The sequence below is a fragment of the Lissotriton helveticus genome, chromosome 2_1, assembly GCF_964261635.1.
Source record: "Lissotriton helveticus chromosome 2_1, aLisHel1.1, whole genome shotgun sequence".
Taxonomy (NCBI): domain Eukaryota; kingdom Metazoa; phylum Chordata; class Amphibia; order Caudata; family Salamandridae; genus Lissotriton; species Lissotriton helveticus.
The window spans coordinates 2,162,963-2,177,071 of record NC_136059.1 but is presented as its reverse complement, the minus strand read 5'-3'; the positions used below and the strand labels follow the sequence as shown (position 1 = coordinate 2,177,071).

Below are 14,109 nucleotides of genomic sequence, written 5' to 3'. Positions count from 1 at the left end.
GCATGATGGAAAGGGAAGCCTAGAAGACTGTCTTTGCTGCCACCAGAGATGTGTGTATCTCCGTGTTAGAATGTATTCATACAGACGTGCCGCTGTTACATGTACAGAAAAGGGGGTGGTGATGAACAGAGTGCCTGAATTAAGCAGACCACTCTTACCCAGTCCAAAGATCAGGGCTTGATCCATCACCGTTTTTTAGCTCACTGCACCATCCCAGCTCAGAACTTGGCTATATGCAAATTAGTCTGTTCCTGTCCCAGTGCATGATGGGAACCGGGCAAACCAAACTACCAAGCCAATTCTTGTACTGGGAAGGAAACAAGCTTCCGGGGACCGGTTTCTGCCATTTCAGGCGTCTTCGGCCCGGCTTGCTTGAATCCTGATGGTGCAATGAGCAAGGGACTCACATCTGAGTATACCCTTCCACGCTTATGGTGGACAAAATGATTCAGAAAAGGGGGTGGTGATGAACAGAGTGCCTGAATTAAGCAGACCACTCTTACCCAGTCCAAAGATCAGGGCTTGATCCATCACCGTTTTTTAGCTCACTGCACCATCCCAGCTCAGAACTTGGCTATATGCAAATTAGTCTGTTGCTGTCCCAGTGCATGATGGGAACCGGGCAAACCAAACTACCAAGCCAATTCTTGTACTGGGAAGGAAACAAGCTTCCGGGGACCGGTTTCTGCCATTTCAGGCGTCTTCGGCCCGGCTTGCTTGAATCCTGATGGTGCAATGAGCAAGGGACTCACATCTGAGTATACCCTTCCACGCTTATGGTGGACAAAATGATTCAGAAAAGGGGGTGGTGATGAACAGAGTGCCTGAATTAAGCAGACCACTCTTACCCAGTCCAAAGATCAGGGCTTGATCCATCACCGTTTTTTAGCTCACTGCACCATCCCAGCTCAGAACTTGGCTATATGCAAATTAGTCTGTTCCTGTCCCAGTGCATGATGGGAACCGGGCAAACCAAACTACCAAGCCAATTCTTGTACTGGGAAGGAAACAAGCTTCCGGGGACCGGTTTCTGCCATTTCAGGCGTCTTCGGCCCGGCTTGCTTGAATCCTGATGGTGCAATGAGCAAGGGACTCACATCTGAGTATACCCTTCCACGCTTATGGTGGACAAAATGATTCAGAAAAGGGGGTGGTGATGAACAGAGTGCCTGAATTAAGCAGACCACTCTTACCCAGTCCAAAGATCAGGGCTTGATCCATCACCGTTTTTTAGCTCACTGCACCATCCCAGCTCAGAACTTGGCTATATGCAAATTAGTCTGTTCCTGTCCCAGTGCATGATGGGAACCGGGCAAACCAAACTACCAAGCCAATTCTTGTACTGGGAAGGAAACAAGCTTCCGGGGACCGGTTTCTGCCATTTCAGGCGTCTTCGGCCCGGCTTGCTTGAATCCTGATGGTGCAATGAGCAAGGGACTCACATCTGAGTATACCCTTCCACGCTTATGGTGGACAAAATGATTCAGAAAAGGGGGTGGTGATGAACAGAGTGCCTGAATTAAGCAGACCACTCTTACCCAGTCCAAAGATCAGGGCTTGATCCATCACCGTTTTTTAGCTCACTGCACCATCCCAGCTCAGAACTTGGCTATATGCAAATTAGTCTGTTCCTGTCCCAGTGCATGATGGGAACCGGGCAAACCAAACTACCAAGCCAATTCTTGTACTGGGAAGGAAACAAGCTTCCGGGGACCGGTTTCTGCCATTTCAGGCGTCTTCGGCCCGGCTTGCTTGAATCCTGATGGTGCAATGAGCAAGGGACTCACATCTGAGTATACCCTTCCACGCTTATGGTGGACAAAATGATTCAGAAAAGGGGGTGGTGATGAACAGAGTGCCTGAATTAAGCAGACCACTCTTACCCAGTCCAAAGATCAGGGCTTGATCCATCACCGTTATTTATCTCACTGCCCCATCCCAGCTCAGAACCTGGCTATATGCAAATTAGTCTGTCCCTGGTCCCCGGTAGCTTGTCTCCTTTCTGGTGAAGAATTGGCTTGGTAGTTTGGTCTGCCCTGTTCCCATGATTCACTGGGCCAGGGACAGACTAATTTGCATATAGCCAGGTTCTGAGCTGGGATGGGGCAGTGAGATAAATAACGGTGATGGATCAAGCCCTGATCTTTGGACTGGGTAAGAGTGGTCTGCTTAATTCAGACACTCTGTTCATCACCACCCCCTTTTCTGAATCGTTTTTGGCCACTATAGGTGTGGCAGGGTATACTCAGACATGAGTCCCTTTCTCACTGCTCCATCAGGATTCAAGCAAGCCGGGCCGAAGAGGCTGAAATGCCAGAAACCGGTCCCCGGTAGCTTGTCTCCTTTCTGGTGAAGAATTGGCTTGGTAGTTTGGTCTGCCCTGTTCCCATGATGCACTGGGCCAGGGACAGACTAATTTGCATATAGCCAGGTTCTGAGCTGGGATGGGGCAGTGAGATAAATAACGGTGATGGATCAAGCCCTGATCTTTGGACTGGGTAAGAGTGGTCTGCTTAATTCAGACACTCTGTTCATCACCACCCCCTTTTCTGAATCGTTTTTGGCCACTATAGGTGTGGCAGGGTATACTCAGACATGAGTCCCTTTCTCACTGCTCCATCAGGATTCAAGCAAGCCGGGCCGAAGAGGCTGAAATGCCAGAAACCGGTCCCCGGTAGCTTGTCTCCTTTCTGGTGAAGAATTGGCTTGGTAGTTTGGTCTGCCCTGTTCCCATGATGCACTGGGCCAGGGACAGACTAATTTGCATATAGCCAGGTTCTGAGCTGGGATGGGGCAGTGAGATAAATAACGGTGATGGATCAAGCCCTGATCTTTGGACTGGGTAAGAGTGGTCTGCTTAATTCAGACACTCTGTTCATCACCACCCCCTTTTCTGAATCGTTTTTGGCCACTATAGGTGTGGCAGGGTATACTCAGACATGAGTCCCTTTCTCACTGCTCCATCAGGATTCAAGCAAGCCGGGCCGAAGAGGCTGAAATGCCAGAAACCGGTCCCCGGTAGCTTGTCTCCTTTCTGGTGAAGAATTGGCTTGGTAGTTTGGTCTGCCCTGTTCCCATGATGCACTGGGCCAGGGACAGACTAATTTGCATATAGCCAGGTTCTGAGCTGGGATGGGGCAGTGAGATAAATAACGGTGATGGATCAAGCCCTGATCTTTGGACTGGGTAAGAGTGGTCTGCTTAATTCAGACACTCTGTTCATCACCACCCCCTTTTCTGAATCGTTTTTGGCCACTATAGGTGTGGCAGGGTATACTCAGACATGAGTCCCTTTCTCACTGCTCCATCAGGATTCAAGCAAGCCGGGCCGAAGAGGCTGAAATGCCAGAAACCGGTCCCCGGTAGCTTGTCTCCTTTCTGGTGAAGAATTGGCTTGGTAGTTTGGTCTGCCCTGTTCCCATGATGCACTGGGCCAGGGACAGACTAATTTGCATATAGCCAGGTTCTGAGCTGGGATGGGGCAGTGAGATAAATAACGGTGATGGATCAAGCCCTGATCTTTGGACTGGGTAAGAGTGGTCTGCTTAATTCAGACACTCTGTTCATCACCACCCCCTTTTCTGAATCGTTTTTGGCCACTATAGGTGTGGCAGGGTATACTCAGACATGAGTCCCTTTCTCACTGCTCCATCAGGATTCAAGCAAGCCGGGCCGAAGAGGCTGAAATGCCAGAAACCGGTCCCCGGTAGCTTGTCTCCTTTCTGGTGAAGAATTGGCTTGGTAGTTTGGTCTGCCCTGTTCCCATGATGCACTGGGCCAGGGACAGACTAATTTGCATATAGCCAGGTTCTGAGCTGGGATGGGGCAGTGAGATAAATAACGGTGATGGATCAAGCCCTGATCTTTGGACTGGGTAAGAGTGGTCTGCTTAATTCAGACACTCTGTTCATCACCACCCCCTTTTCTGAATCGTTTTTGGCCACTATAGGTGTGGCAGGGTATACTCAGACATGAGTCCCTTTCTCACTGCTCCATCAGGATTCAAGCAAGCCGGGCCGAAGAGGCTGAAATGCCAGAAACCGGTCCCCGGTAGCTTGTCTCCTTTCTGGTGAAGAATTGGCTTGGTAGTTTGGTCTGCCCTGTTCCCATGATGCACTGGGCCAGGGACAGACTAATTTGCATATAGCCAGGTTCTGAGCTGGGATGGGGCAGTGAGATAAATAACGGTGATGGATCAAGCCCTGATCTTTGGACTGGGTAAGAGTGGTCTGCTTAATTCAGACACTCTGTTCATCACCACCCCCTTTTCTGAATCGCTGTTACATGTACAAGCAGTTCCTTCTCGCTGTCCCAGGATGGATGTTAATAAAATACAAGGCCAGTAGCTTTTCCACAAGTCACCCGGCTCATTTTCAAAATACAACTTGGCTTGTTTTGGCTGCTACGGGAAATAACAAACTATGAAGACTGACACTCTGCCTCACCCTGAAGGCAAAGAAGGCTCTAGAACCAAACAAAGGCCTTCTGGGTCTCAGAGGCTCAGGGGGTTCGCACATGGCAATGTGCAAACATGCGTACCCAGGTGCACATCCCATAGTGGCGAGCCCTCGTCAGCTCTACCATGGAGTCCTGTCTGATGAGAATCTAGGACATTGAGGGACCGCTGAAGGCATCTCCAGATGATCCACAGTATACTCGAACTATCAGGAGAGGCCGTGAGATCGACTTTAACATTGCGTCCATTGTTTTGCATGTTCGACAGAGCAGCCTTTTCAAGGGTGCACCGAACTTTCTTCCTTGCTGGGGTCTGCTTTTTTTCTCCACTGTTTTTTTTTCCACTCCTCCCTTTTTATACAGCTAATTCTCTTGCTCCTCCCCTAAAACAGCAACAAGTAGTTTCAATCATTTTAAGGTCCTAGTATTTTAGTGATATGAGAGCTAAAGAGTTCGTTGTTTTTACAACTCGCTTGTTGTCCCTTTTCCAGAGCACATCAACCCCCTCAGACAAGAGCAAGAAGCCCAAGAAACAGAGAAGAAAAGCAGGAGGTGATGGAAGGAAAGTCTCGGAGGATTATTGCTTCCGGTGCAAAGATGGAGGTAAACTGCTGATCTGCGACCGCAAGCTGTGCACAAAGGCCTACCACCTCTCCTGCCTCGGCTTGGAAAAGCCCCCTTTTGGTAAGCACTGAGTTGGTATACATCTTCATACGAGTGAACATCCTTCTGTTGAGTGATGTTTTGTGTATCCTCAGGCAGCTGTGGATGGTTCGACTGCTTTTGTCCTGATAGCAAGACATGCTTGTTTTTCAATACCTTCAAATTCTCATTAGCACATTCCGGTGCTGACATTAAATCAACAACTTTTGCGTAGAATGTGATTTTTGGCAACAGCTCCTCATCGAAGACAGAATTCCCTTTACTGTTGTTCACTAACATGTTAGGTGAAAGCCGTGCTTGTGCCACCCATGGGTTTGCATATCACTGCATGGTCAGTGAGGTACTGGGTTTTTAAGAACCGGCACAGAACCGGCAACCCAGCGGTGTCAGGGTACACCCAGAGACCTCGAGTCCTTGCTGATTTAGACCACAGAAACTCAGTCTTCTAGGTGAAGTCGAGGATCGATTTTTATTGGCTGCAACCAAGGTAACAAGTGTCCTAGAAGTACAACACACGGGGAGTATATTCTCAGGAGACTGCTCAACTTCACAAAACCAGGCTTCTCTTTTTATACGAAATATTCAGCTTCAGGCAAACATTCTTCGAATTTACAGTATACCATTGACATATTTTAAACACAAAGGGAAAGCAGAGTCATGATGACATGTCCATATTTCACTTCGTCCAGCCCACAACAAATCACCCGGCAAGGCCCGCCCTTTCATCAGATATAGGTGGACCCCCAATAAAAACGGGCACCTCCTCATCATAAAGCAAGTGAAGCAAAAAGAGTAGAGACAGATGTGAGCAAGATACGGCAGGTGTGTGTGCGATGAAAAGGTTTTATGGCCTGTTGAGCCCTGATGCTATCTTGTTCGGCCACTGGGGAGGAACTGACCTAACAAGTTCGGCCTGGGGCAATGGTTCCAACTTGCACAGGTCATAGGAAAGTCGATTAAGGTATACGTGTCCTTTTGGGATCGAATTCAGCTGGATTATAAGCCTATGTAAAGGGCAACTCACAAAATGGCTGCCATACATAAAATGGAAACCGAGGGTTCTGAACGAAAATGACGATTTCGAGGTGAAATCGTCACTCGAATATGCTGAAAATGCTTGTACATGGTGTACTCGTCATTCTCGGTCTTTTGACACCAAATTCGTCATGTTTCAACGAAGTTTAATTCTCGAGTCCAGAATTATTTATGTGAGTCCAGAATTTTCAGAACCACAAACCCTCCTTTTGCCCTTACATAGGCAATTAATCTATCCTCATGTTAATCTGAGTCCAGATCTATATTCCTAAAGTCATTGAGATGTTGCTGTAACATCATTCTAGTACTTAGTTCATCTCTTGATACAGGCTTCCTTACACATGATGTAACACAGAGGCCACATATTGCAGGAGCACACTGTACGCACAGACAGAACAGGAAAAGAATGGCTAAGACCATCCCAATGACCATCAGAATCTTCCATCCCCAGGCGGATATCAGTTCCCAGAACTATCCCATTAATGACCAATCTCCTTCATCCACATGAATAGATTCGGAAATCTTATGTAGTTTGGAGATGGCCTGGTACACTGTTGGAGCGTTATCTGGGATAAAACCGCAGCAACTCGATTGGATCAATCTACATACCCCACCTCGGTCTGCAAGTATGACATCTAAAGCGACCCTGTTCTGAAGGGTCATAAGACGATCCGACTGGAGCTCAGCAGTCAAGTTACTAAGGGCACCAGCAGTTTCAGTCACGGTGGACTCAACTACCCTTGTCAATTGCCTTATGTTCCTGCTGTTTGCCATGGATCCCCAGAACGGCAGAAAACCCTTTGCAAAGTCCCCAAATTCTTGACCTGCAGTGTCTTCTTTGCTCAAGACACCTCTAACTACCCTTGTCCTGTGGTAGTCTGCCGCTGCTGTGTAGGTGGGAGGCAACAGGAAGGAAACAAAACATGAGCCCGAAAAGTCAGGGGGCAACCATGTATAGGCTCTATCATGGCAGATGAAATAAGTTCCCTTAGCGGCTAAAAATGCAGGGGAAGTCTGAGACCCAAAAACATACGTTTCTGTAAAGACACTTTTCCCTAACTGAGCTCTGGGATTCTTGCCAGTACCTTGCAGACACAGGTGACCCTGATGGGGTACAATCCAGATCGGGGACGATCCCTTAGCTTGCTGTTTCTCACTCAGAGTAGCTTCATATCCGGTCACGTTCCAATTTATATATGCAAATATCTCATCGTCCGGGGTATGTTCATAAGAGATTTCTCCCTTAATCATGTCGACTATACCCTTAACCAAAGCACTATTCTTGGGATTGTCTTTTGCAGAACGTAGGGGGTGGACTTCACGGGCATATATGAACATTGTTCTGTATGCCCACACAGAACCATTATGGCTGAAAGGCAGAACTAGATAAGGGATACCTTTATCTGTTGTTTGAGGCATAAGACCACACACCCAACAGTTAGTCGTGTTCATTACTAGTTGGTGTTGGTGCAACAGCTGAACAAAGGAGTTATTAATGAACTCTAACCTTCTATTGGATTCATGGTCAGGAAGAGGGTGGAAAGAATGAGAGGGAACAGTAGGAGGAGGTATGGGCGATGCAGTGGGTGCAAATGTTACACGAAAAGAGAATAAAACATAACTTATTAAGAATATCATCATACTGAATAACATACAAATGCACAATATTAAGAAGCTTTTCTTTGTCATCACTTTACATAATTTGTGTTTAAAGTTCGTTGGTTTGGCAGGTCTCTCCACATCAGGAAACTCCATCCTCTCTAAGGTGCTGCCCGCGGTGGGAGGTTGACTCTGCTAAGGGATGCTTCTGTCAGTCTAGGGCAACTCCCTTGGACCAACCAGAACTACCGACCTAACGTCGTCAGCTGCACCCCAAAGACTTTAAGCAATCGCGGCCCTAGCAGCGGAACCCGGATGGCGGTTCGAAAAACAAAAATAAGCAAGTTTCTTAGATGGGAGAGCTGCACTTTCAAAAATAGTACTTGGGAGGGAAAAGGATATATTTTTTATTAGTCCATGGGTCTTGGTCTCAAACTGTAAAAGAAATCGCTTTTATTAGCTCGTATTTCAGGGTCTCAAATTGTAGCGCTTTTTCCCTGGTACTGTCTGGTCCTGAAACAAGAGTTCGGGCTCTGTAGTGCTCAATCGCTTGGATGGTGGCACAGCCTCTTGAAAAAATTTCTCACTTTCACGTTCAGAGTTAATTCCTTTCACACGTGCATCACTGAAAGGTAGGAGACGTGGCACGTTGTCTGTTTCTGAGTCAGCGACACCCCTCTGGACCCACGGGTCATATGGCAGGGGTAAAGGTATCTTTTTACAGTGGACCCCATGGATCCAGTGCTTCTTCCCCTCCACTCGGACAGCCGATCTTGTGGAGAGAAGAACGAGGTGCGGTCCGGTCCACCTGGGCTGGTCGTTCTTGGTCCTCTGGAAGTTTCTTACCAGCACCCAGGATCCAGGATTTATAGCATGTCCTGGAGTCTCAGAGACCGTAGGCAGGGTGTCGTGTACCTGTTGATGCAAAACACGCAATTTAGCCGTCAATTCATACAGGTAATCAAGCAAAACAGGGTGTTCTAGTTCGCTGAACTTAGTGGGTCTAGGCACTCCCCATATATTGGCCGGGCGGCCAAAGACAATTTCGTAAGGGCTAAGTTTCACTCGCGAATGCACAGTCATTTTGGTGGATAGGAGTGCTAAAGGGAGAGCGTCTGGCCATTTAAGACCTGTGCTCGCTTGGATTTTGGCCAATTTAAGTTTAAGCGTGCCATTGTAACATTCTACTAATCCAGCTGATTGGGGGTGATTTGCAGCATGGAACTTCTGGCGAATGCCTAGCCCTTCACATACATTCTTCATTACACGACCCACAAATTCACTTCCATTATCAGACCAGACCATTCTAGGCATTCCGAATCTAGGGAAGAACTCTTTCACAAGGGCTTTTTCTGTGGACAAGGCAGTATTGTCTTTTAAGGGATAGGCTTCTACCCATCTCGAGAAGGCACAAACGACAACGAGTACGTACTTTAAATTGTTGCACCTCTCCATGTGGATGAAATCTAGCTGCAAAACCTCGAACGGATACGTAGGAGGTGCAAAATGACCAGCTGGAGTTGGGGTTCCCCTACCAGGATTGTGTTTCAGACACACCATGCAATTCTTGACCACATTCTCTGCACACTTGGGAATCCCTGAATTTTGCCATACTGGAGCCAACAACTTGCAAATCCCTTTCATGCTAATGTGAGCCATTCCATGAGCCATTGTAACTACCGCAAGCACGTACGCATCGGGTAACAACCATCTCTGATGCTCTGACAATTCGATCCAACAACCATTTGCATCCATTCTACCCGTACTTTCTCTCCACATGCTCAACTCTTTCTCTGTGGGATGGTGCAATGAGCTAAAAAACGGTGTTGGATCTAGCCCTGATCACTTGACTGGGTGAGAGTATTCTGCTTAATTCAGAGACTCTGTCCCTCACCACCCCTTGTTGTAAATAATTTTGTCCACCCTAAGCGTGGAAGGGTATACTCAGACATGAGTCCCTTGCTCATTGCACCATCAGGATTCAAGCAAGCCGGGCCGAAGACGGCTGTAATGCCAGAAACCGGTCCCCGGAAGCTTGTTTCCTTCCCAGTGTAAGAATTGGCTTTTGTAGTTTGGTTTGCCCTGTTCCCATCATGCACTGGGACAGGAACAGACTAATTTGCATACAGCCAGGTTCTGAAACTGGGATGGTGCAATGAGCTAAAAAACGGTGTTGGATCTAGCCCTGATCACTTGACTGGGTGAGAGTATTCTGCTTAATTCAGAGACTCTGTCCCTCACCACCCCTTGTTGTAAATAATTTTGTCCACCCTAAGCGTGGAAGGGTATACTCAGACATGAGTCCCTTGCTCATTGCACCATCAGGATTCAAGCAAACCGGGCCGAAGACGGCTGTAATGCCAGAAACCGGTCCCCGGAAGCTTGTTTCCTTCCCAGTGTAAGAATTGGCTTTTGTAGTTTGGTTTGCCCTGTTCCCATCATGCACTGGGACAGGAACAGACTAATTTGCATACAGCCAGGTTCTGAAACTGGGATGGTGCAATGAGCTAAAAAATGGTGTTGGATCTAGCCCTGATCACTTGACTGGGTGAGAGTATTCTGCTTAATTCAGAGACTCTGTCCCTCACCACCCCTTGTTGTAAACAACTCTTTCCCTGTGGCCTCAGCTTGAATAGACTTCACACTCTCTATCGTGTCTTCACACATTCCAACATCACCAACCCATCTTGCAGGGCCTGCAACATACATTCTGCTCAAACATTCCTTGCAGTTTCTTTCGCGATTTCGTCCGCAAATGCATTTCCACGACTAATACCATCAGTCACTTTCTTGTGAGCACTACATTTCACAATCGCCACTTGCAAAGGCAGGGTCAGTGATTCAAGAAGCTCATTCACCAACTGACCATGCTGAATCTTAGCTCCATGTGAAGTCAGGAACCCACGTTCTCTCCACAATCGCCCAAAACTGTGAGCCACACCAAATGCATACTGACTGTCGGTATAGACAGTCACTTTCATTCCTTTTGACAACACACATGCCCTCGTAAGTGCAATTAATTCTGCTGCTTGAGCTGAATTATGTGGGATACGTGCAGTTTCAACAATTGTATACAAAGTCATGACAGCATATGCTGCAGTCGTGTCACCATTCGGGAGCTTGAAGCATGAACCATCCACCCATAATGTACCATCATATTCAGCAAGAGGAGTGTCGTAAAGATCAACTCTTCTTTTCGTCTCTTCTTCTCTTCTAAGAAAACAATCATGCTGTTCTGAAGCATCTGATTCCTCTACAATTGGCAATAACGTAGCTAGGTTTAAAGTACTGCACCTTTTTATGTGCACATGACTTGCTAACAATGTCAATTCGTACCCTGACAATCGAGCACTGGTTAAGTGCTGTGTCTTGGTTCTGTTTAACAACGTGTCTACTGCATGTGGGACCATCACGACTAGTGTATTATTCATTACTAGGCCAGCAGACTGTCGAATATAAACAGCTGCTGCCGCTGTGGCTCTTAAACAACTTGGCAATGCTCTAGCTACCGGATCCAAAGTCGACGAAAAATACGCGCATGGGCGTTGTTTGTCCCCAAATAACTGAGTCAGTACTGACAATGCACAACCTTCCTTCTCATGGACATACAATGTAAAGGGCTTACTGTAGTTGGGGGTACCTAACACAGGAGCCGAACATAATGCTGTGCGCAATTCAGAAAAACTTTTCTGACACTCTTCAGACCAAGGGACGGGATTGGGTGTGTCTTTACATGTTAATGCCACCAAAGGTTTGGCTAATAACGAAAAATTTGGAATCCACTGTCTACAGTACAATGTAATGCCCGAGAAAGCACGCACTTCTCTCTGTGTTCTTGGCACACTCAATTTTGCTATTGCCTGTATTCTTTCTGAGGTCAGTTTCCTTCCCTCCTTCGATAAGAGGTGACCTAAGTAGGTCACTTCTTGTCGGCAGTATTGTAATTTGGAAAGGGACACCTTGTGATGCAAATCACACAAATGTCGCAACAATGACAATGTGGCTTCTTTACATATTTCCTCAGTATCTGCAGCAATGAGCAAATCGTCAACGTACTGTACAAGAGTAGCATTTTCAGGTAAAACAATCGTATCAAGCTGTGTTTTGAGAGCTTGACTGTATATTGATGGACTTTCACAGTAGCCCTGGGGAGCGCGTTTGAAGCGGAAGCTGCGTCCTCCTAAACTGAAGGAAAAAATATCCCTGCTCTCCTCAGCAATCGGGATGCTGAAGAAAGCATTCTTCAGGTCAATCACCGAGAACCACGTGGTAGAAGCTGGAATCATAGTCAATGTGGTAATGTCGGGGACAACTGGGAATTGTGGCACAACGATTTTATTCACCTCTCTGAGATCAATCACAAATCTGTACACGGGTGGCTGAGATGGGTCAGTTCGTTTTAAAACAGGTAGAACGGGACTATTGCAAACGTTGCTTCTTGTCTCTTCAATCACATCTCTTTCAATTAACTCATAAACGATCGCTAGCAAAGGTTTCTCGCCCTCACTAGAATTTCTATATTGGGGAATTCGTGGCATTTGAACATTGGCTTTCAATGTTACAACATATGGTGGAATTTCTAAAAGACCGACATCATTAGGACCAGTAGCCCAATGAATATCTGGAAGAAACAACAATTCTGCTGGAAGTTTGTCTCTCGACAAATACATTGGAGAAACCACTTTCTTACCTAAAGTAAGTTGTACTCCTGAAGGAGAACAGTACAAAGTCGCATACAATCTTTTTAACAGATCTAATCCCAACAAGTTTTCACCACAACCTGTTGTCAGGATAAGGGGTGCTTCTAATTCACGAGGACCAACAGAAAGAGACAAAGGGTCAGAAATCGGGTTTCTAACTGGGGCGCCAGAAAAACCTACAGAAACATTCATTTTGCCAGACAAAGGTGCGCCAGGGAGTTTGGAGTGCATAATAGAACTCTTTGTAGCACCAGTATCCAACAGAAAAGGTTCTGACACACCTGATGTAATCACCTCAACGTATGGTCCACTTTGATCTACTGGAACTGAAACAACTCCCTCTCTGTGTCTATGGCTGTCCTAGCAATCATTACCTTCCCAATGTTCATTTTCTGTATAGTAATCATCAACATAGAATTGAGCTGTCCTGTCTGATGCATTATTTTGCTGATCGAACCTATTCATTGAATGTTGTGCTGGAAGGGGACGTGCGTTCTGGGGGACGTTTCCACGTCCTCTACCTCTAGGCGCTTGCTGAACACCACGACCTCTTGTGTTTGAACCACCATTTGCGTGGTGTAACAGAATAGGGCCATTATACTTGAAATTACCCTCTTCCTTGCAGTATGAACATTGGTTGGGGCCTATAGGGACACGTGGCTGAGTGTACTCGACTCTTTGCGAGTTCCTCTGATACTGTTGAGGCTGCTGAAAATTATTCTGATAGTTATTCTGACCACTATTATTCTGATTACCACCACCACGTGGCGGATATGCTTGCTGTAATAAAACCTTCGTTTTCACCTCCTTAGTCTTCTTTTCTGCTCTATCTTTTTCGTCTTTGTCTCTATTTTCGTAATATTGTGCTGTAGCTAATATCTGTGCTGAAGACGAAACTGCCTAAGAACTTTCTGAATCCTTTAACTTTTTACACAACTCTGGAAGCAGATTGTGCACAAATTTATCGATGCACAGTCTCTGACCACCTTCTGTGGTCATATCTTGACCACTGTGGTCGACAAACGTTTCTTCAAACCTGGTGAAGAAATCTGATGCCGTTTCATCTTTCTTCTGCTTACACGCAGACAGCTTATCCCAATTTACATGTATTGCAGGCATTATCGTTTTCATGTAATCAACTATTTTACCAGGGATTTCGGCTATTAAAGGCTCAGGCTTAGCGCCACCAACTTGTCGGGCGTCTGCAGCAGCGATATTAGTCCATGAGTCACCTAATTCCTGATCATGATCTGTATGACGAATCTTACTCCATAAAGGCTGTGGAACAACATTCCCAAATAACATATCGATATCGGCTAAATTCATTATACATGACCTAGCAGTCTGTGACAACTCTTTGTAATACCCTGCAGGATTTTTGCGCGGATAAGGGAATGTCTGTTTAAGGGCTAAAACTTCAGCTCGCTTCCATGGGACATGTACCCACACACGCTGAAAGTGTGGCAGAATAGGTGGGTCAACAGTTGTCACCCTCTCTCCATTGTGGGGGAACTTCTCTCATGGGGTACTGTCGCGCCTTTTTCCTACCAGATGTACCATGTTCAGATTGTGATCCAGAAGTGCCCCCCTTACTCCGATATGATAACAATATCTCAATTGCTTGCTCGACATCGGGACCTACGATCATGCCCTCTCC

General features: G+C 46.5%; 1 protein-coding gene across 1 annotated transcript in view; it reads left to right on the top strand.

The window, feature by feature from the left end:
* LOC144817650 (histone-lysine N-methyltransferase NSD2-like) overlaps positions 1-14,109 on the top strand; it is a 184,160-nt gene that overhangs the window by 157,831 nt on the left and 12,220 nt on the right. Inside the window, exon 11 of the mRNA XM_078674370.1 lies at positions 4,947-5,139. Within this exon, the coding sequence (XP_078530496.1) occupies positions 4,947-5,139 (193 nt within the window). The remainder of the gene's footprint in view (positions 1-4,946; positions 5,140-14,109) is intronic.